Source organism: Balaenoptera ricei, chromosome 8 (assembly GCF_028023285.1).
Source record: "Balaenoptera ricei isolate mBalRic1 chromosome 8, mBalRic1.hap2, whole genome shotgun sequence".
NCBI lineage: Eukaryota > Metazoa > Chordata > Mammalia > Artiodactyla > Balaenopteridae > Balaenoptera > Balaenoptera ricei.
The window spans coordinates 58,356,324-58,377,035 of NC_082646.1; the positions used below are offsets into that span (position 1 = coordinate 58,356,324).

At 58.4% G+C, this 20,712-nt stretch overlaps 1 protein-coding gene across 2 annotated transcripts in view; it reads right to left on the reverse strand.

The window, feature by feature from the left end:
• Positions 1-20,712, reverse strand: part of CAPN5 (calpain 5) — a 57,919-nt gene that overhangs the window by 28,456 nt on the left and 8,751 nt on the right. For both annotated transcript variants that reach the window (XM_059930748.1, XM_059930749.1), the window contains exons 2-3: positions 9,782-10,008; positions 2,389-2,520 (exon numbers count right to left, since the gene is read on the reverse strand). In XM_059930748.1, the coding sequence (XP_059786731.1) occupies positions 2,389-2,520; positions 9,782-9,946 (297 nt within the window). In that variant the 5' untranslated portion in view covers positions 9,947-10,008. The remainder of the gene's footprint in view (positions 1-2,388; positions 2,521-9,781; positions 10,009-20,712) is intronic.

Sequence of the window (20,712 nt, forward strand, 5' to 3'; positions counted from 1 at the left end):
AGCCAGAATTAAACCCAGGACCGGCTGGCTTCAAACCCCGTGCCTGTCGGCCCCAGGCCGTGTCAAGTACTAGCGGTAAAGGGGTGGCTTCCTGGAGAAGGGGGCGTGTGTGTCGGGGGCGTGACGTGCCTGCATCTGAGGCTCAGCATCCCCAGAGCGTGAGGTGGGTGGAGGGAGCAGGGGTGCAGCTCAGGCTGAGCGCCCCCGTTCCATGGAGAAAACAGGGTGGGGCAGGGGAGGCCCCGCAGGGCAACAGGCCCAGCAAGTGAGGGGTGACAACAAACAGGGCCCAGTCCGCAGGGACAGGAGGGGAGGTAAGGCACAGTAATGAGCTCCCCGGGGCCTCGTGCCTCCCGCCGGGACCCAGGGTCCGTCACCACAGCAGCACCAGAAGGCAGAGTGCAATTAGCCCAGAGCAGCCTGCCTCGCCCAACCTCCCAGGGACCTAAGCTCCTGGAGATCTGCCCCTGAAGCCTCCAGACAAGCCAGGCTGGGTGCCCTAACACCCTGCAGGGGGAACCTTGGGCCCAGAGACAAACACAGGCCTGCCCATGGTCACACAGCATCAACGACAAGCCTCTTGGCTGCGGGTCCGGGGCCCCTTCTTCCACTTGCTAGGTGGAGAGCTGTCCCAGGGGTCGGGCCCAGGGCAGGGCACACAGTAAGCTGAGGCTCATCCCTACCAATGACTAGACAGCCCGTTCCCCAGGAGGGGACACAGAGGGCCAGACCCCGGCCCCACTGCAGGCCCCAGGAGGCCTGGCGCTGCTGGCCAGTCGCTGGGGAGGAACTCTGTTCTCAAAACTTTCTTGAGCCCTCTCTGTGCCGGGCTCCTGCTGGGCTCAGCAGGAAGATATAGACCAGCTTTGTCTGTGAGCTTGAGAGGGGCGATCACAGATAAACAGGCAATTACAGGGCAGGGTGGGAGGTGTAGGGCCAGCCCCACAGGGTTCCCATGTGCCACCTCCAGCCCCAGACGGAGCCCTGACCGGGGCACCTTGTTCTGGGCTCAGAGAAGGGGGTTGGAGCCTGGAGGCAGGAGGGTGAGGACAGCTGTACACCCAAAGAACAGCGCCAGACCCCGAGCCTCTGTGGGCCATGAGGCTCTCCAAGGCCCTCCCAGCTTGGACGCCCCATGACCACCCACGTCTACGGATCTCAGCAGTGGCCTCTGCCGAGGGCCCTACAGCACAGAGCTTCCCGTATCCCACAGGACCACCGGGGCCAGGCCGCAGGGATGCCCACTTGCGGGTGGCTTTGAGAGGTCACACCCCTGTTCAGAAGACATGACGACAGGACACCTACCACAGTCCCAGCCTCGGCGAAGGGCACAGCTCCCTCTGATGGCTGAGGGATGCCTCAGAGGACGAGAGCAAACTCATCTGCCCCTTGAGCCCTGCTTGCCCAGGAACACCCATTATGTTCCATGAATCTTAACGATCACAACACTGGTCACTGCAGCGCTGCACTGCACAAGGCCCTTTAAGCACAATACCTTGTTCCATCCTCACAGCTCCCCGAGAGGGAGCTACTCTGATATCCCAACTTTCTGGATGAGTAACCTGAGGCTAATTACAAAGCTATGAAACGGCGAGGCTGGGACTCGCACCTGAGCCTATGAGACTCGGACGCCCGGTGCTCTTAAGCCCTGCCGCTAGTCCCTGCAGAAAGAGCAGAAAGGGCAGGGATGAGAAAGAGGCAATGACTTGTATTTGCTGGCGTGAGAACCCAGGATGCAGTCCCCATCAGTTACTCTTTAGAAACCACAACTCCAGCCTCCCTGCTTCCCCAAGGAGGGAGCTCTGAGTGTTGGACTTAAGGGCTGCACCGCCGAATGCTGCCACAAGAGGGCGAAGTGTCAGGACCGGAGCCCATTCTTTCCAACTTAAAACCCTGTGGTTCTGGTCCAGAATATCAGCTGCTTGGAACCATGAATCATGACACAGGATTGTCTGGATCACTCCAGCTGTTCAGAGTGAGAAGAGTGAGGCCCAGAGAAGGACAAGGGCTGGCCAAGTCGCACAGCAGATACTGGCAGGGGTCTCCTGAGCCGCAGTTAGTGGTGTCTCCACACTGCGCATGGTTTAGGCAGCCTCCACATTCCATAGGTGCATATTCTGCACAGCGGGCCCCCAACAGTCAAGAGCGGACGCATCAGAAGTGGGAGCTGTGCAGATTCCCAGCACGTGTCCCTGAGCTGGCAGGGTCAGGGAAGGCGATTCTGATGCCCAGTCAGTACTGGGGAGCCCTGGCAACACCCCGCCCCATCCCCACACAGGCTGTCATAACGTCTCACCTGCTCACTCAGGCTGCACCTCCCCCATCTGATGGGGGGGGCGCCAGGCTGAGTTAAGTCTCCCCAGCACCCCTGCCTGACCCAGGCCTTACCTTTTGCCACAGTGACTCGCGGGAAGCGAGGGACGAGCAGGCCGCCACAAACCAGCAGTTGCCCACCTGGCCCTGGTGCAGGTCGTGGGAGCTGATGCCATCCACAAAGAGGCGGGGGTCCTCGCAGATGTCCTGCGGAGAAGCCGAGAGGAGATCTCACTGTCTGCGTGGAGATTCGCCCGCCTCCCCTTGCCAACTGGGGCCCTGGGTCAGTTTCTCCAAATCCAGCTTCCCCCAGGGCTGCCCAGAAAGCCCTTCTCCCCTCCCCTGGCTGAAGAACTCTGCTCTTCTGCCAATGTTTGGATGATGAGCAAATACTGTGGAAGGACTTCGAGGGGCTGGACCCGGGCCACCACCGTCCTCCTGCCCTCTGTGGTCTTCCCTGACCAGCAAGGGCTCAGTGTCCATCATCCTCCAGCACCAGAAGCCCTGAGAGGCCCATCCCAGCCAGCTCTCAGGGGCCCACAGTCACAAAGTGGGGTGAGGTGCAGGGCAGAAACACATCAAAATTGCACATGACAAGTGCAAAGGACCGGGGAGAAGCAAGGAACCCAGAACCCATGTGGGCACATCCTCGGGCTGTCTCATCTGACCCTCACCCCACCCGAGCAGTGTGGCATTTTTATTCCATTCTATGGATGAGGAATGAAGGTTCAGAGAGAGGCAGTGATTTTCAAGGACACACAGCAAGCAAATGCCGAGCAGAGCTGAGCAGACACCCCCAGAGCTCCCCGAGTGCCCACCCCAGTCCCCTCCTCCTCACCCATCAGCATCTTCACTCTACAGAGCTGAGAGCGAGTGACTGCTCTCCAAGGGGGGTGATAACACGGGGTGGGGGAGGTAAACACTGAGATATGCTTTCCTTCCTGCTGGCACCGTGATCTATCCTCAACATGGTCCTGAGAGGTGGGCATTGTGCTCATTTCACAGATGAAGAAACTGAGGCCCAGAGAGGTTGAACAACATTCCCCAGCCACACAGCACAGGCCTGCCTCCACTTCAGCTGGTGCTCCTGAACCAGTTCAATCACAACAGAGCTACTGAGGTCCTACCGGAGGCAGCCAGCAGAGGGCAGCAGAGTCAGGAAGACAGAGTTCAAATTCCTGCTCCCTGGCTTCCCTGGTGGCGCAGTGGTTGGGAATCCGCCGGCCAATGCAGGGGACATGGGTTCAAGGCCCTGGTCCAGGAGGAGCCCACGTGCCACGGAGCAACTGGGCCTGTGTGCCGCAACTACTGAGCCTGCACTCTAGAGCCCACGAGCCACAGGTACTGAAGCCAGCCCGCCTGGAGTCCGTGCTCCACAACAAGAGAGGCCACTGCAACAGGCCCGCTCACCTCAACGAAAGAAAGCCCATGCGTAGCAACAAAGACCCAATGCATCCAAAAATAAATTAATTAATTAAAAAAAAAAATTCCTGCTCCCCATTTACCGGCTGTGCAACTTTGGGCCAGTGGTTCAACCTCTCTGAGCCTCCATTTCCTCCCCTGTGCAAAGGAAGTAGATTATTATGCTTGCAGGGCTGTGTAAGGACTCCACAGAACATGCAGGCAGAGCACTTGGCAGGGGAAAACGGGGCAAAGGGCCATCAGGTCTCACTAAGGTGTTCAGGACTCCTGCTGCCACCTCTGCCTGGGAAAACCAGAGTTTGGGAGGGCCAGATTGAGGGCTGTAACTCCCCTGAGGGCACAAGCACTCCAGATGGGATTTCAGGGTGACCCAGGGCCAAGCTGCAAGGGGCTCCCCCAGAGTACAGGCTGCGGGATGCCACAGGTCTGAGTAACACTGCCCCAGGTCATGGAAACCCAGTGAGGCTGGTAACCCAGTGAGCTCTCAGGAAGCAGTGGCTTTGCCTCCCACCCAGCTGCCCTCCTTATCTTATCTCCCAGGCCCAGCTCAGAACTCTGAGCCAGAGGGAGCCATGACTTAGCATCTGCCTCCCTGGGGCCCGGAAGGGCAGGCAGGACAAGGGTGGAGGGGGGCTTCGTACCTGGAGGACCCCAGCCACATCCCCACCATGGGAAAAGAGACAGCTACTGCCTGGCATCAGAGGAAGTGACTTCCGAGGCACCCCTCCCCCTTGTGGGCCCTGCACAGAGACAGGACCACCCCTTACACAGAGGAGGATGCCGAGGCCCGGGATGGGGCAGTGACGCCTAGGGTCATGAGGCAAGTGGATGGATGAGACAGAGCCTAGCGCCCAGAATAGAGCTCTCCTCCCCACTAAGCGGCACTGCCAGGGCAGCCTGTGGGCAGGTCCAGCCACCCCAGCCTGCCCCAGACACTTCTCTGGCCCCTGGGAGAGACTGAGCTCAGGGCTCAGCCAGGCTCGGCACTGCCCTGACTCCCTGTGACAGGGCAGAGACCTGGGGCAAATCTGCCAGCCTGGGAGGGAGCGGAGAGGAGGAGGTGGTCTGGGTGTGTTCCCACTGCCAGGAGAGGCGCGGGTTTGCCAGCTCAAGGTAGAGAAATGACTTGAGGTTGGTGGCACCTGGGGTTGGCCCTGGAGTCCAGCGGCCACCTTGGGACACCCTGAATGGAACAATCAGAAACTGCTTGCAATGACTGGGCACCTGCTGTGTGCCCAGCTGTGCAGAACAACCCTGTGAGACACGTACGGTTAGCATCCCCATTTTATAGATGAGGAAACCAAGGCACAGAGAGGTTAAGTCATTTGCACAGGGCCACAGAGGAAGAGGTGAACTGAGATTCCAATTCAGACAGCTCCAGAGCCTCCAGCTGGGCCAGGACTTATGAGTGACAAAGCTACCATCCCTTCTCCATCCCCTGCACCTGTCCTTAGCCCAGCTTGGGGGACTTGCTATATGGCAATGAGACCAAGGGGTCAGGGGCAGCACAGACCTTCACCTTTGTTACCATAGGGCCCGGCTTCTCAAGACCAGTGTTTGTCCTTCCACCTTTCCTGGGCCATTGGCTAAGCACAGAGCGCAGAGCCAGTCAGAAAATTCCCAGCCCACAGGCAGAGCCCTTGAGGAGGAGAAGCCTGAGTGTAACCCTCCATGTGAGCACAGCTGTGACAGCAGGAACCCAGGGAGAGATCAGAGGAGGCTGCCTGGAGGTGGTGATGCCAGCAGAGCAGGCATGGAGAGGGCTGATGGGCAGGGAGGCTCCAGAGGGGAATGGAGACTCCTAATTCCCCCCTAAGATGGGATCCAGCCACAGCCTCAAGACCGATGCCACCTCTGACGCCATCCTTCCCGGGGGCCCCAGACAGCTGTGCTCCCTCCCAACGCTGCCCTCCCTGAAGTTCACCTTTGGGTCTCCCCCACCAGCCTGAAAGCTCCAGGGCAGGGCCCAGGTCTGGCTCTGCCCACCTCCGGTGTCAGGAATAGGACTTGGCAGGTTCTGCTGCGGGCAGGAGCCCTGGGAGGAAGCGACAGCAGAGTGGCCTGCAGGACAGGGCTGGCCAGGCACCTGCTGGGAGCCCGGGGCCAGGCCACCCCCAGGGCTGGGGTGACCACTCCTCTGGTCAACGTACGTCTCTGTGGGGCACAGCCTCCTGCTCCTGTGGTCACCTCTCACCTCTCGGCCCCTTCCAGCCTGCCAGACCAGCTCCACCGGACATAGGTCACAGCCCATAACCATCTCCTCTCTGAACCAGAACTTCAGGTTTCCAGACCCGGTGCAGAAACAGGAAGGCAGCTAGTCAACGGATCCAGGGCGCCTTCAGCCCCTCCGCTCTCCCCCCTTCTCCTCATCCATCCACCTTCACCCCAGTCACCTCCCTTCCGGAAGCTAAGATCACAGCAGGAATTGATTAGAACGGGGAAACTGAGGCCCAGGAAGGAAGCAGGACCTCTGCCTGGGACCGAAAACAGGGCAGTGTTCTCAGGGGTTACACCTTGTGCCCCATCCCCTCTGCAACAGACTTGCCTCCCCAGCCCATGCTCCCCGCCCCATCCTCCCATCCTTCAAGGCCACCCGAGCATATGCCAGGGAGGGGATCATTCCTGGGCAGGGCAGAGGCCCAGGTGGCTGGACTTGACGCAAACTGCCTGCTTCGCGGCATAAAGGGGCCTAATGCTCAGCACAGCCAAGGAGCGGGGCCTTCTCCAGGTGCTGGTGTCAGCATGAGCCCCAGACATGGGGCCGGGGACCACCAGGCCACCTCGCGAGAATTCTGGGAGGTTCCAAAACTGACGTCTGTTTGTGGGATCCCTATTTGTTCCCTTCTTGGTTCCACCAAAGGACCTGCAGGCTTATCATCCCCAGAGATGGGACAAGGCAGAATGCAGCAAGGGGGGACGTGGGGTGGAGCGGTACGCAGGTATGAGAAGCGGCGTTACTAAGACCCTGGGCCTGACAGAGGAGGAAGCCTCCCATCCACCCATCCCCTTGGGATTCCCCGAGTCACAGGCCTTCTCCTCCAGTCTCTTATCTCCCTGGCCAGGCGCCTAAGGGAGGCCAGCAGATGTTTACCGAATGGAAAAAAACAAAGAAACACTGGATCTGGGAGGAGGAGGGTGTGGGCCGAGGCAGGTGCCCTGGGTGGGACTGAAGTGGACCAGAGAGTCCAAGAGATGGGACTTCCGGGCAGGGCTGGCTCTGGGTCCCCAACACAAGGCTGGCAGGAGCAGGTGGTGAGAGCAGACAGTTTGTCATCTGCCCCCTGTGTGTCAAACAGCACAGATACCTCAAGTCACTTCAACCTCCAGAAACCAGGAGCAGCAAGAACTATTCTCCCCATTCACAGATGAGGTAACTGAGGCCCGGGGAGGGGAAATGACTTGTTCAAGGTCACACCTCCTGCAAGGTAGGGCCAAGGCCATCTGGCTCAAAAGCCAGCCTCCTCATTCCACTTTGGGAGAAAGAAGAGGGAGGCTGGCAGGCAGGGAGGCTGGCTGAGGAGATCCCCCAAGAGCAGAGAGGCCACAACTAATGTCAAGAGAAGGAGCTGGGAGTGGGGTGGGAGTGAAGATGGGCTTCCCCTGGGCCTTCGAGAAAGTTGGTTTCTTGCTCTATTTGTAAACAGTCAGGTCACAGGACCCAGGAAATGGGGCTCCATAGAAACACGGCTGCCTCGGGCCACGCTCCACCTCACTGGCCAAGGGCCGAGCAGCTGGGAGTTAATGGTCACCCCACTGGGCCGGCTCCACCCCACCAGCCTGAGGCAAGTGAGCCTGACTTCCTGCTCCACCAACCCTACATCCCGCATCCTGTCGGTGGAGCAGGGCCTGCCCACCATCCCACCCTGCCACCACCTACAGCCCCATTGACAAAGAGCCGTCCATCACACACACCCCAGTCCAAACCGCCTCACCCCGTCATCCCACACCACTCAGCAGTGCCTGGCCCTGGACTGCCTCCCAACCCAGAACTGCCCCCACCGCCGCCCCTGGGCCCCGCTCAGTAGTCTCCCTCTCGACGCCAACCACCACAAGCTGCCTGTCACTGGCCTCCACATCCAAGGCAGGGGCAGCTCCGCTCCTCCTCTTTATGTGTCTAGGAACGACTAGGCGCCAAGCCCAGTGAGAAAGGCAGCGAAGGAGAGTGCGCCGTGGCAGGACTCCTGAACTGGCAGACAAAGGGCCCAGAGAGGGCAGGTGACTCCAGCAGGGTCACACAGCAGGGGGATGCAGAGCCCAGCGGGCCTGGCATTTCCTCCTCTCACTGCAGCAAGCCCAACCGTCCCCAGCCATGCCTTGCCAGCCTCCTTCCAGAGCCACAGGATCTAAAATGTCTGAGTGAGGGCCACAGGGCAGCAAAGGGTCAGGAGGGGAGCAGCGAGGGGGTGGAGTGAGAGGAGGGCAGAGAGCTCAAGCACCCAAGGGCTCACAAAGGCCTATTGAGGCCGGCCTCCTTCTCCACCCACCAAACAAAGGAGAGGGAGGAAGGCATGGGGGTTGGGGGTGCACCAAAGGGCAGGAGTCTAAGGCCAGGCCAGGGAGGCGGCTGGGAGTTCGGAGAACCAAGGCAGCTCAACTCATGGGGCTGAGGTCCCCAGGGGGCACCAAGGACCCCCTATCTGGGACCGGGGAGGTGGGCCAGGGCGGGCAGGAGCCCTGGGAGGAAGGGACAGCCCAGTGGCCTGCAGGACCAGTGCAGGCCACTCTGCTGTGCCCCGCTGGGCGATCAGGGCACGTGCTTGCCCCTCTTGGACTCAGTTTCCCTACGTCTCAAGTACCCCAGTCCAAGAACATCGGATTTTGTGCACTGGAAGGGACTTGAGAGCCTGGCCTGTGAGAGGAACATGAAAACTGAATTTCACTTTCCCAAAATGTCCAGGGGGGCTGGAAGGCACTTTGTAAAGTGCAAATCTTCCCCCGTCACGCACTGCTGAGAGCCTGGCCTAAGATTCCCGCTGCCTCAGAGCACAGCTGCCCTGGCCCAGCCCTGCCGACCCCAGGGCCCCCGGGCTTCCTCTCCCCTTACTTCACCCCACACACCCCACGCTCCTGCCACGTCCCAAATAAGGCTGAGGTTTCAAGCTCGTGTCTTTCTCACACCCCACGCTCTCACCCCTCAACTCTGAGATGCCCCTCTGAGTACTGGAGGGGGAGTCTCCCCCGCCCCAGGCACCTCGGTCCAGCACCGTCTCCTGTACTGAAGTCCCTCCGGTGTGACCAACTCTCAGTGTCACCAGCACAGCCGCGGAGACTGGAGAGGGGGCCTGGGGCACTGGCCTTCAGCAGCCTCTCCATCACCCAGGCCCCCGGGGCACCCGCTCTCACACTCAGGAATCGGGGTTAAAGAGACTGAGATCATGCCATGAGGCCAGAAGCTTCTGTTCAACACATTCCAGCCTCAGCGACCAAGGCTGGGACAGAGGGAGCCGTCAGACAGATGCTCTGTAATTCACAGATCCCAACAATAACGGTGACAGCTGGCTTACGGGCGCCAGGCTTGGTGCCAGACGTTCATGCATCATCTCTTTTAATGCTCACAACAACTCTATGCGGTACTATTATTTATTACTATTACTATTATTACTGATTAACCATCGTAACAAATACCTTCCATGTACAGCAAATGACTATTTCAAAATCACTGTGACAATAATCAGCAAAGTAAATTCCTTCCACTTGAATGTCACTCTACGCTGCACTAAAAAAAAAGGCACATCCGCATCACCTCATTTGTATCCGAAAAACGACCCTGGGATGAGGGTGGCAGAACAGAGGGCCCCACTTTCCTCATAAGGAAGCTGAGGCCCAGAGAGGTCCTGGCTGGGCAGTGGTGGCCACGGACCTGGGGGCCGTTCTCCTGGCTCCCCATCCAGATGAAATCCCACTGCAGGCGGGCCCAGCATCAGCCGCTCCACTTGCTCGGTTGCCTGGGGCCTCAGAGCGACCCCTCCCAGTCACCCACTGTCTCCCGCAGACTGGGTGGGTCCGGGCTTGCCCACCTCAGCGCCAGTTCGGACCAGACACTGACCTTGGGGCGCTTCCACCTAACGGCGGGCCCTGGGGTGCCCGTATAATACAGTGAGTCGTCGGTGGCGGGGAAGTTCGGGTCCTCAAAGAGCACCTTCCTGCGCAGACAGGCCCGTTTCAGGGCCGAGTAGTTCTGGTCCCCGTAGGGCTTCACACAGGAGAACATGGTGGCCGCTGACCCGGGAGGGGAGGCCGAGACAAGGCAGCAGAGGGCAGCTCCTGGGGCACCTGGGAGGACAGAAAATCAGAAGAGCATCACTTCCTGAGGACTGGAGGCCCCCAGGGATACGCTGAGTGAGGTGGTCCCCGAGTGCTCCCTCCCCACAGCCCTGGGAAGCAGGCATCCTCATCCCCATTGTACAGGCCAGGAACTGAGGCTCAGAGAGGGGGAGAGACCTGCCCAAGGTCACACAGCCGGTATGCACAGAGCAGGGAGAGGAACCGACTAACTCCACAGCCTGAATTTCCTCATTTCTGATGCTTCCTCATTCTGACGCCAGGCCCGCGGGCCAACAGGGCACAACCACGATGGCACTCAGGGCCACCTGGCAGCACCCACGACCTCCCTTCCTTTGTTCCACCAGCCTCCCTAGAGCTCCCGGACAGAATCAGACCAGTGGTGACCCAGCAGCTCCCTGGCTGGTGTCACACCCACAGGAAAGCGGCAGCACTGTCTCCAAGTTTCCCTCTTCCGGACCCTCACGCCTTAGCCTAGAGCCGCAAGATCATCTCTGTCCTGTGTGGAAAACCCTGGGCCCTGGAGGCCCCTCCAGCCTTCAGTCACATCCATTCTCACTTCCTCCTTCCAGCACTCTGCCTTCTCCACCGCACTTCCGGAATAAATGCCTCCAGTTCTGTAGGGAGCGCTCTCCTTCATGCTGGTGACCTAACCTCCCCCAGGGACTCCCAGCCCCACCCTGTGACCTTCCAATCTCCAAAGCCAGACTCTCCCACACGGCCTCCCAGGCCTTGCAGCGTCTCACACTCCCGGACAGTCAGTCTCCTCTTCCTGGGCCTCCGGGGCATCTAGCACTGGTCCAGACCCATCTCCCCCTCTGACCTCCCCTCCCCCTCAGGGGTCCCCTGGCTGATGACCCCCACATCCCTGTGTTCAGCCTGGACCCCTCTTCTAGGCTTCCAACTGGCCCATCTCCTGTGAGGGCCAAATTCCGCAGCAGAGTCTGGACTTGAATCCACACGCAGCCCCGGCACACGAAGGTGCTGTGTCTATCAGCATCCTCCCTTCAGCCCCCCGCGGTCCAGCACCCTGAACCTTGTAGCCATGTGCTGACCAAATGCAAGAGACCCAGACTGGACTGGCTCAGGAAAGGGCTCTGGGAGGGGAGGGGAGGGGAGGGGAGGGAGCCGCAGCCAGGTGCCCTGACAGAAGCCGGGACAGCCAGGCACCTGACTGACAGCCCCACCTATGGCCCTGTATCTCACACTCCATCTGGGCTGCTGGCTCCAGCTGGGAGCTCCACATCCCCGGGCCTATTTATCATTGGGCCTGCTCAGGCAACACTGCGACCCCCACCCCCAAGACACAGGCCCCAACTTCCCAGCCTAGCTGAGGGAAACTGAGGCAAGGTAGGCCAGCTTCTAGGGCAAACATGAGTTTGCAAGCAAACTGATATGGGTGTCAGTCCCAGCTGTACCACTCACCTGCTGTGTGGCCCTGAACAAGTCACTCAACCTCTCTGATTCCCTATTTTCTCATTTCCACGATGGGAACAATGTTGCTTCAGTAACTGGAAGATGCCAGTAAAATTAACCAGAGGCTGCGGAGACTGCTTAGCAGGCCAGAGGGAAGAGGAAGAACAGAAGTAGAAAAGCCCCTCTCATTCCCAAGAGAGAACCTCTGTGTCTCTGGCACCTGCCGTGTGCAAACCACCTGGCTAGAGGATGGCGTTTAGGATTTGCTGGGTAGGCCTTTCATTGTTGCCATTTTTCCGAAAAGAGAACTGAGGCTCAGTGAGGGGAGGCAACTTGCCCAAGTTCCATGGCAGAGTCTGGACTTGAACACACATCCTCTGACTTTGGAGCCTCCATCTTGGCCTGGTGACCCCAAAGCGTGGGCAGGGCTCAACCCACACACACCCTGGCTGAGCCAGCCCCACAGGAAAGGAAAGATGAGGGGATTCAGTGGAGGGGAGAAACAGGAAAGGGAGGAGGTGAGAATGGAGGGGCGAGGGTGGAACACGGACGGACAGAAGGGAGAGCAGGGCTTATGGTCCCTGCCTGCCGAGGGTCTGAGGGCTGGCTTGTCCTCTGCTCTGGACCCACAGCCACTTCATCTTCTGCCAATACATCATACAGGGCCCACCTGTCCCACTGCTGTGTGACCTCAGGCCAACCCCCTGAACCTCTCTGGCCATCCCTCTACCCGGGAAAGCCAATAACCCTGCCCCTTCCCACCCACCCTCCCAGCGTCGGAGGCCTGAGGGAAAGAGAAGGGGGAGCCTGGAGAGGCCCCTGGGCTCTGGCACACAGCCACCAGGAGCGCCATGAGCACCACACTTTCCTGAAAGGCCTGTTCAGGAAGCAATTTAAGCTGCAAGAATTAGATCAAAGAAGCTGAAAGCAGGAGCCCAGAAATCAGCTCTAGCAATTCCAGCGTTCAGAGCCCAGAACCCAAGGAGGAGGAGCGAGCTGGCCAAGGTCACAGAGCCAGGCCGGTGGAGAATGAGGGCTCTGGCCACCCTCCAGGCCACGCAGCGGCCAACGCTGCTGGGAAGGTTTGCTCCTAGGACAGAAGGGAGGAGCGAACAGAGAGGGGAAAGCTTGGCTCGGCCCAGGTCCAGAACAGGGACCAGGCCTAGCTGGCTGAGGGTCTGACCCAGTTCAGTCATCTCTCCAGCCTCACCCCTGCCTGCCAGGCTGACCCTGGCCTACTTATGCCAGGCTCTCTGGCCCTGGCCTTTGCACAGGCTGCACCTCATACCGACTGTCCTCCTGCACCCTCGATCTGCCCCAAGGTCACCTCCCACGCCATCCACTGAGTCAACACGCCCAAGGGGTCAGAGTCACCAGCCTCTGAGCTTTGGTCTCTCCCTGTAGTTCCAGGCATAACCACTGACAGCTACAGATAAACCAGCAATCAGGAAAGCCAGCTTCTAAACCCTGGCCTCTTCTCCCTGGGTCTGAGCTTGGGGCTGGGGCACGTCCTGTCTTCAGGACACTGAAGTTTGAGCCAGGCACTAACAGGACAGCCTGAGCCTCCCAGCTGCCCCCCAGCCTGCCCTCTTCCCTCTGCCCCTGCCAATCTCCCTACCCCCCGCCATTCTCCACGCTGGGCCTAGGTTCCAGTGCTACGAGCTCCTTGCAGTCCACTCAGGGCCTCTGCCCACACTGTTCCATCCACACATGCACACCTGGAGAATTCTGGTCACCTTTCAAGACTCAGCCCAAGTACCTCCCACCTGTGCGACATTGTTCCTCCCCCTACCTCCACAGTCCTGGAACCCCTGTGACAGCGCCCGTTACACCGTACCCCACCTGCATGTGACTTGTCTGTCTCCCCAGCCTACACCCCTCCAGGACAGAGCCCATGTCCAGCTCCTCTCTGTATCCCTAGTGTCGAACACTGGGGAGCAGGGGTGGATTCAGTGAATTTGGGTTGAATGAGCCAACACAGATGGTGCATGAGGAATTCCTTCACTGATGGGAAAAACAGGTTCAAAGAGTGGCCAGGACTCCCCAGGGGGATCAGCTTTCCATGTCAGAGCTGCACCAGCTCTCAGGTCTCCTGAAGGCCAGGGCTCGCCCCTTCCCACTAGATCAGGCCTCTCTCTCTCTCTCTCTCTCTCACCCCTCCTCCCCTCCAGCTCCTGATGTTGTCCATGGAAGATGCGGCAAAAGCCCTGGAGCTCTCTGCTGTGGCCCAGCCCTTCTCTAGCTCCTGACGGTGACGTGGCTTTAGTTTCGCAATGTCCCCCTAAGCTGTGAGACCTGGACAGGCCATGTCACCTCTCTGGTCTGCATGGTCCTTGTGTGGAAGGAAGAGATAATGTGCCAGGGCCTCTGGGAGGATCAAATGAGACACGGCCGCATGGAACAGCACTTTGCATACTTTAATGCACTGTGTCCCTGGCGGATGTCAGCACGGATGTCTGGGTCACATCTACAATGTGCCTCCCCTGCCAGGAGGGTTACAACAATTCAGGGTTCCTGTCCCCAAGGAACTTCATGGTCTAGTGCAGCCAACAGACACAAGGCAGCATGGAATATGCATCATTCCAGCAAGAGGGAGGGACACAAAGAAGCCTTCGCAAAGGCCTGGACCCAGAAGTCAGCTGTGCTTTAGGAGAGAAAGGCCACTCCAGTCAGAGAGAATAGCTCAAGCAAAGGCTCAGAGGCAGGAAAGCACAAGTTGATTCAGACCCAGCCTGGCACAGTGGGATTCCATAGACTGAGCATGGGGCCACTGACCCGGGTCAGAACAAGGGCATGGGAGCACCCACCAGGGAGCTCAGGGAACCCAGTCTTCCAGCAGGTCAGTCAGACCTGAGTTTGAATCCCAGCTGCGCGATTTAGCGCTGTGTGTCCTTGGGTAATTTACTAACCCCTCTGAACTGCTATCAGCCCTTCCTGGTTCCAGCCTCTAAGGTGGCATCTGCCCCGGAGCCTGCCCCCTAGGAGCTCTATCTATCCTCACCTTGGAAACAGTGTGTACCTCCTTCCGGGAGGGTGTGCCCTGATCTGCTGTCCCTGGACCTGCTGGAGGTGGCAGGGACAGGCCAGGGGTGCATGGGCAGAGTAAGGGCTCATCTTGCAGCAGGCCACACAGAGCCAGCTACAGCGGGGGCAGATACCACTGAGCCTTCCTGGACAGTTCAGCCACCGCAGCCAGGGGGAAACAGGAGACAGTTTCAGTCCCATTTTTTAGATGAGAACATAAAAGGAACATGTACAAAACCTGCGGCCCATTAGCTGGACCTCAAGCCTCCAGCCTCCTCAGCACACCAGGGCTACCCAAAGCAGGCCCCAGGTTAGTACTGTGACCATTTTAGGGGTCGCTCTAAGTTGCTTTACGTGGCAGTAAGTAAGTCAGTAAGAAAGTTATTCCCCATCCACTTCTCTCTCAAGGAGAACTCAGTTCGGTCCAGCAAGTCTTGAAACCTTCACGGCCCTTGCCCACCTACTTAACAAAGGAAGAGCCAGCCCCAGGCTCAGAGCAACGGCACCTGGCTGCAACTGAATGGATTTTTCTGTTGTTTTAATTTAGTTTTAAGATTCTTCCAGTTACCTTGTACTTAGAGAGTAATACTGACTTTCTATTTAGAGTAAATGCACAGTTTCCTTTAAAAAATATCAAGGAAAAAGGAAGGTGATTTCAAGAAATCTGTTAAGTTCCCGGTGGTGCAGGCGGGAACTGCAGCATTTCATCACGCCTAGAGGGCAGGGTGCTGCCCAGGAAGGAGCCAAGACTGCGTTCCAGAACTGTGTGGCAGGGGAAAGTCACCTTACCTCTCTGAGCCTTGGGGCTTCCTCTAAGAGGTGGGATCGCAGAGCCAGCACTCAGAGGGCCAAGAACAGCCAAGGCCATTTGAAAAAGAGCAGCTGGAGGACCCACACTCACAGGTGACAAGACCTTTCCCAAAGCTCTAGTAACTGACACAGTGTGGGGCTGGCATAGGGTAGACAACCAGAGTAACGGAACAGACCAGAAAGCCCTCCAAGACAAGGACACCTGATTTGGACAAAAGGCGACACCACAGCGCATTAGGGAAAGGATGGTCTTTTCAATGCATGGTGCTCAGCTGACTAGCTATCCGTGTGGGAAAAGCTTCATCTTGACCCCTGACCGCACACCACGCTCAAAAGCAATTCCACATAGACTGCAAATCTAACCGAAAGGTAAAACAGTAAAGCTTTCCGAAGAAAATATTAGAAAAAGAGCATATCCAAATGGCCAATAGATGGAAGGAAAGTGCTGGACTTCACTAATCATCAAGGAAATGCAAATTAAAAGCACAATGAGAAACCACTACGCCCTGACTGGAATGGCTACAGGGAAAAACACCACACACACACACACTCTCCCCCAAGTCCAGCTCTTTCACGTTGGTGGTGGGAGTGTCAACTGATACAACCACTTTGCAAAACCATCTGACCACATCAGTTAAAGCTGAACAAATGCATACTCATTACTCATTCAGTAATTCTACTCCTAAGCATATACTGAACAGAAACACGTGCACATGTTCACCAAAAAACAAGTACAAGAATGTTTAGTGTAGTAGTATTTGTTATAGATAAAAATTAGAAACAACCCAAAATGTCCATCACCGGAAGAAAGGATGACTATGGTGTTTAATGGAATATTATACAGCAACGAAAATGGACAAATTATTGCTGCATGCAACTCATGGATGGCTCTCTTGAGCACAAGAGTAAACAAGAGAAGCAATACTTCGATTCCACTGAGGTAAAACTGAAAAGCAGATATAAGCCATCTATGGTGAGTTGAAGGCAGGATGGTGGCTGCCTTTGGGGGTAGTGACTGGAAGGGGTAGGAGGGGGGCTTCTGGGGTTCCAGTAACACTGCTCCTTGATCTGAGTGGTGGCCGCATGGATAGGGTCACAGAGCTATGTATCTATGACTTACGCATTGTTCTGTAGGTCAGTTGTGCTTTAATAAAATCTTAAACAGAAAAAGCCTGTGCAGGGGCCCTGGGAAGAAGGGCTAGCTGAATCTAGTGACTCCGATCCCACCAGTTTTGGGGACATTACATACCCGTCGGGTCCTGCCTGGCACCCAGGGTGGGAAGACCCAGGGGGTGTGGAGCAGCGAAGAAGCCCAGGCTGGGTCACAGCACTAGTCCGGGCTTGGCCTTTTTCATGCACAGGCTGTGACCTCCTGCGAGGCGCCTCCTCCCTCTCTCAGGACACCTGTGGCTTTGACCCTTGAGGTGCTCAAGTCCAAGAGAGGATCCCACAAGGTCGGGGTGGCAGCCCCACACCCCACTGGGCACACACCTCCAAAGCTTCCTCTCTGAGGAGGGGGTACCAACCAGCCAGGCCCCATCCTCAGGAGATGTTCTCAGCCCTGAGGGCAGGCAGGGCCCTCAGGGAAAGGAACTGAGCTGAGGCAGAGTGACAGTGCGGGTGCGGGAGGAGACCACAGGCAAGGCTGCCCAGGATCCCAGCCAGAGGTCCCGGAAGGCCAGGCGCAGGGATCGGGCTTCATCCTGAGGTGATGGAGAGCGGGAAGGGTGCTGAGCAGGGGAGGGACTTGAGATCCACCTGGCTGCCACATGGAGAATGCACTGGAAAAGGACACGACCAGGGCAGAAAAACCAGAAGGCAGGCCAGAGAGCCTGTGTGCCCACGTGTGAACGCAGAGCTGGGTGGGAGGCAGACCCAACTCTACTTGGGGACCAGCCAGTTGTGGGAGTGAAAGGAGAGTGCAGGAGGCCTGCCGCGGGTCCCTCCTCTGTGCCCCAGTTCCCACACCCCACAGCGGGTGCCCATGGCGCAGCATGGCCCGGCAGTGGGTGTCATCCAGGGCCGGCCGAAGGAGCCAAGGATGCCCGACAAACAAAGCCCCCCGACCCCGGCCCCACTCCCTCAACCTCCCACCATATTCCACTCCAAGCAACAGAGCCCCCCTCCCCTATGCCACATGACCAAGGAAGGGGTGAACAGCTGCAGCTTATAATTCAGGGAACGGTCAATTCTGACGTGCTCATCTTCTCTGGCACCCCTCTGGGCTGGTCCTGAGCTGACAGGAGGGGGTCAGATCCTCACGGCAGTCCCAGGGCAGAGAGGCACAGGGTGACAGGCACAGACCAAGAACTAAGCCAGACACACTGTGGTCAGTGGTCCCAGAAGCGATGCATGTTGCAGGTGGGGCAATAGGGGCAGGAAGAATGGTGGTGTCTCTTCAAGATGGAACTGGACAGGGCAGGGATGGAAGGCTAGGCGGGAATCTGCAGGGGGAGCGCGCAGGCAGGATGCACTCCAGGTGGAGGGAAGGCGGAGAGCATCAGGTAACAGCCGGAAGGCCAGGGTGCAGAGCTTTGAGTGGGGAAAGCTGGCAGGACCGGCTTTGCAAGACTGGGATGCCGGCTTCAGGAAGTGGGCTCTCACTGAGGGCAGGGGGCAGCCAGGGAGGGGTGGAGGGGTGAGACCGAGGGTCAGGTGCTGAAGTAGTAACGCGGGCCAGGGAGAGCCTCAGCCAGAGCCAGGGCAGGGAAGGCCAGAGGCCAGGGAGGGGGCCTGGAGCCTCAGAGTTTGGGCTTTATCTATGAGTTCATTCTCTTTTATTGTAGAGCCACTCCCACTCCTCTCTTGCCCCACGAGCCACCGTTTCAATAACATGCTCAACACATCTCTCTCTGTCCGACTGTGGTTGTGTTGTGGCCTCCCAGGGCCCCATCTCCCCCACGCACCGTGTGCTGAGGAACAGATGGCAGGGTCCGGGGGGAGAAGGGGTGAGGAGGGTGAGCTGCGCTGGGGCCACCGGGGTTCCGGCAGCGGAACCACGGGGCCAGGCCCAGTGAGTCACTCTGGCCAAGGCCGAGCAGGCGTCACCGGGACTGGGAAATCCTGTCTTTCTTCTCCACTGCCCTCCCCTTATGGTTTCTGTCTGTGTCCAATCCAGTCTCCACCCAGCTGCAGTGATCTTTCTAATACGTAAACCCGACCAAGCGCTCTGTGCTAAGAGACAAGTGGGTCTGGAGGGCAGGGCCAGGCATGTTTGGGGCTCAGGGTCTCTCGCTGGTCCTGGAGGACAGTGGTCCTGGGGCGCTGATGTCCCCCGGCCGTGTATATGAGGGAGAAGCTAGCCTCGGGGCTGGCTCGCTGTGTGGCCCTGGCTGAGTCCCGAGGCCTCTGCCCCTCAGCGGTTCCCACTGGGACTTGGGTGTTGTGAGGAGGGGGCCGGGAAGCCTCAGTAAGCAGGTGAGATCCAGCTGGATCTGCCGGGCATCAGCAGGGACGGGAAGAAGCTGGGAACCTTCGTGGGCAGCAGGCTGGCCAAGGCTCAGCATCAGGCAGCGTGAGCAGCTGGCTTGGGCACTGAAAGTCACTGGGCCTGGGAAACCCAGCCCAGCAGCACATCTGGTGAGAAAGTGCAGAGGGAGGGGCAGGTGCAGCTGAGCACCCAGCAGCAGCGGCTCTTCCCTAGCCTACTGGGGTGGGGTTGACACCTGCAGCTGCAGCTCACAGGTGCTGCTCACTCCCCACAGGGGAAACAACCTACAAAAATAAGACTTGATCAGGTCACTGAAGCTGCCTCAGCTCCACTGTGCTGTGTGACCTCAGGCAAGACCCTGCCCTCTCTGGCCTGCAGGCTCTCACCACTGAATGGTGGAGGGGGACACTTCTTGCTCATGTTTGTCACCAGGACAGCCTCTTTTCCTGCTTCCTGCCTAGGTAGTCTGTGCCTCTAGCACCACCTGCCTCCAAGAATCAAGGTTGGAAACCTGGTGGGATGGTGCCCATTTCTCAGACTGGGAAACTGAGGCTCAATTCCTAGGTCAAACTCCTGCACACTCTCAGAAATGAGCCGTACTGTTCTCATTGCACAGATGAGGCCCAGGGGGCACAGAGAGGGAAGAAATGCATTCAGGACAGTCAGGAGCCTGTCTCATGTCAGAGCTCTGCTCTGCCTGGCCCACCACTCCCTCCCTCAGGCAAAGGCAGTGACCCACTCATCAGCTCCAGGGAGTCCCACTCAGCTGCATGCCCCCATTCAACCTTCCCACACCTGCTCTGTGCCTGGCCAAGGGGGCAGCGAAAAGTCGGACCGGGCTCAGCCCGGGAGGTCAGCCTGGTGCAGGAGAGACAGCAACCCCAGTACCAGCCAGAGAGATCTGCTCTGAGAGGGCAGTGATGCATTCAGACGGGGCAGGAAAGGCTCGAGGAGGAGGCGGCATCTAAGCAGGAGCTCATAGGGTGGGCTGTGATTTTTAAGAGACAGAAGTGGAAGGTTCAGAGGAAGACAGAACCTTCTGGGAGGAGGAAACCATTTAGGCAAGGCGGGAGGACAGGGTGCAGGGGAGAGGAAGAAAGAAAGGGCTAGCATGGCAACACTGCCACAGCCAGGTTATGGGGACGCTGAAAGCCAGGCTAAGGACTCGGCAGCGTGCCAGGGTGTGAGCTGGGCTCCTGGAGGATTCACAAGAAGTCTGGATGGAAAGGAGGCCAGGACGCAGGCAGGGAGACCAGGCTGTAGAAATGGCCCTGCAAAGCATGGCCTTGGCCATGGAGATCCAATGGAGACCCACACTGGGGCAGGGTCCACAGCACACAGCCAGGCGCTGTCTGGGAGTTTGGCTGGGGGCCCTTCCTTGGAGGCACCAGGAGGCTCACGACCTCCCAGGATGACAACCACGTCTCTGGGCGAGCAGCGTGTTGGCAGCACTTCCGGGCTCCAGGCGCTGCTCTGCCCCATGTCACATTCCTGCCCAAGGCAGCCCTGAACACCAGTGCCCCCTCTCCCCATGCCCAGAGGAGGAATCAGAGCCTCAGAATGTCCCATCCACATCCGCATCCTCAGATGGGGAGAATGAGGCCAGGACGGGACAAGAACAGTTACCTCTTTGTGCCTCAGAGTTCTCACCTATGAAATGCAGGTCTCCTGCTCTGCTGGCCCAACCTGCCCTCACCCCTGGCTCCCCTCACACAACTCTGCTCTAGGCAGGACTTAGCCCCAGTTGGCCTTGGTATACTCATCTGCAAAATGGGGCTCCCGGCCTGGCCTTCTTCACAGGGTGATGGTGGGGATCAAGTGACCCTGCACAGCACTGGGGTTATTGAATGAATGTCTGAGATGCACTCCACTCTGGAAGGCTTAACCTACTGTTATGTTAAGGACCCCAGGATGCGGTCTGGTCTCTGGGTCAACCCGTGGGGACACGCCAGCACTCTCCCCTCTTCCAAACATCCCTGAGCTCTGTCTACCGTGGCCTCAGGCTGGGCTCGGGG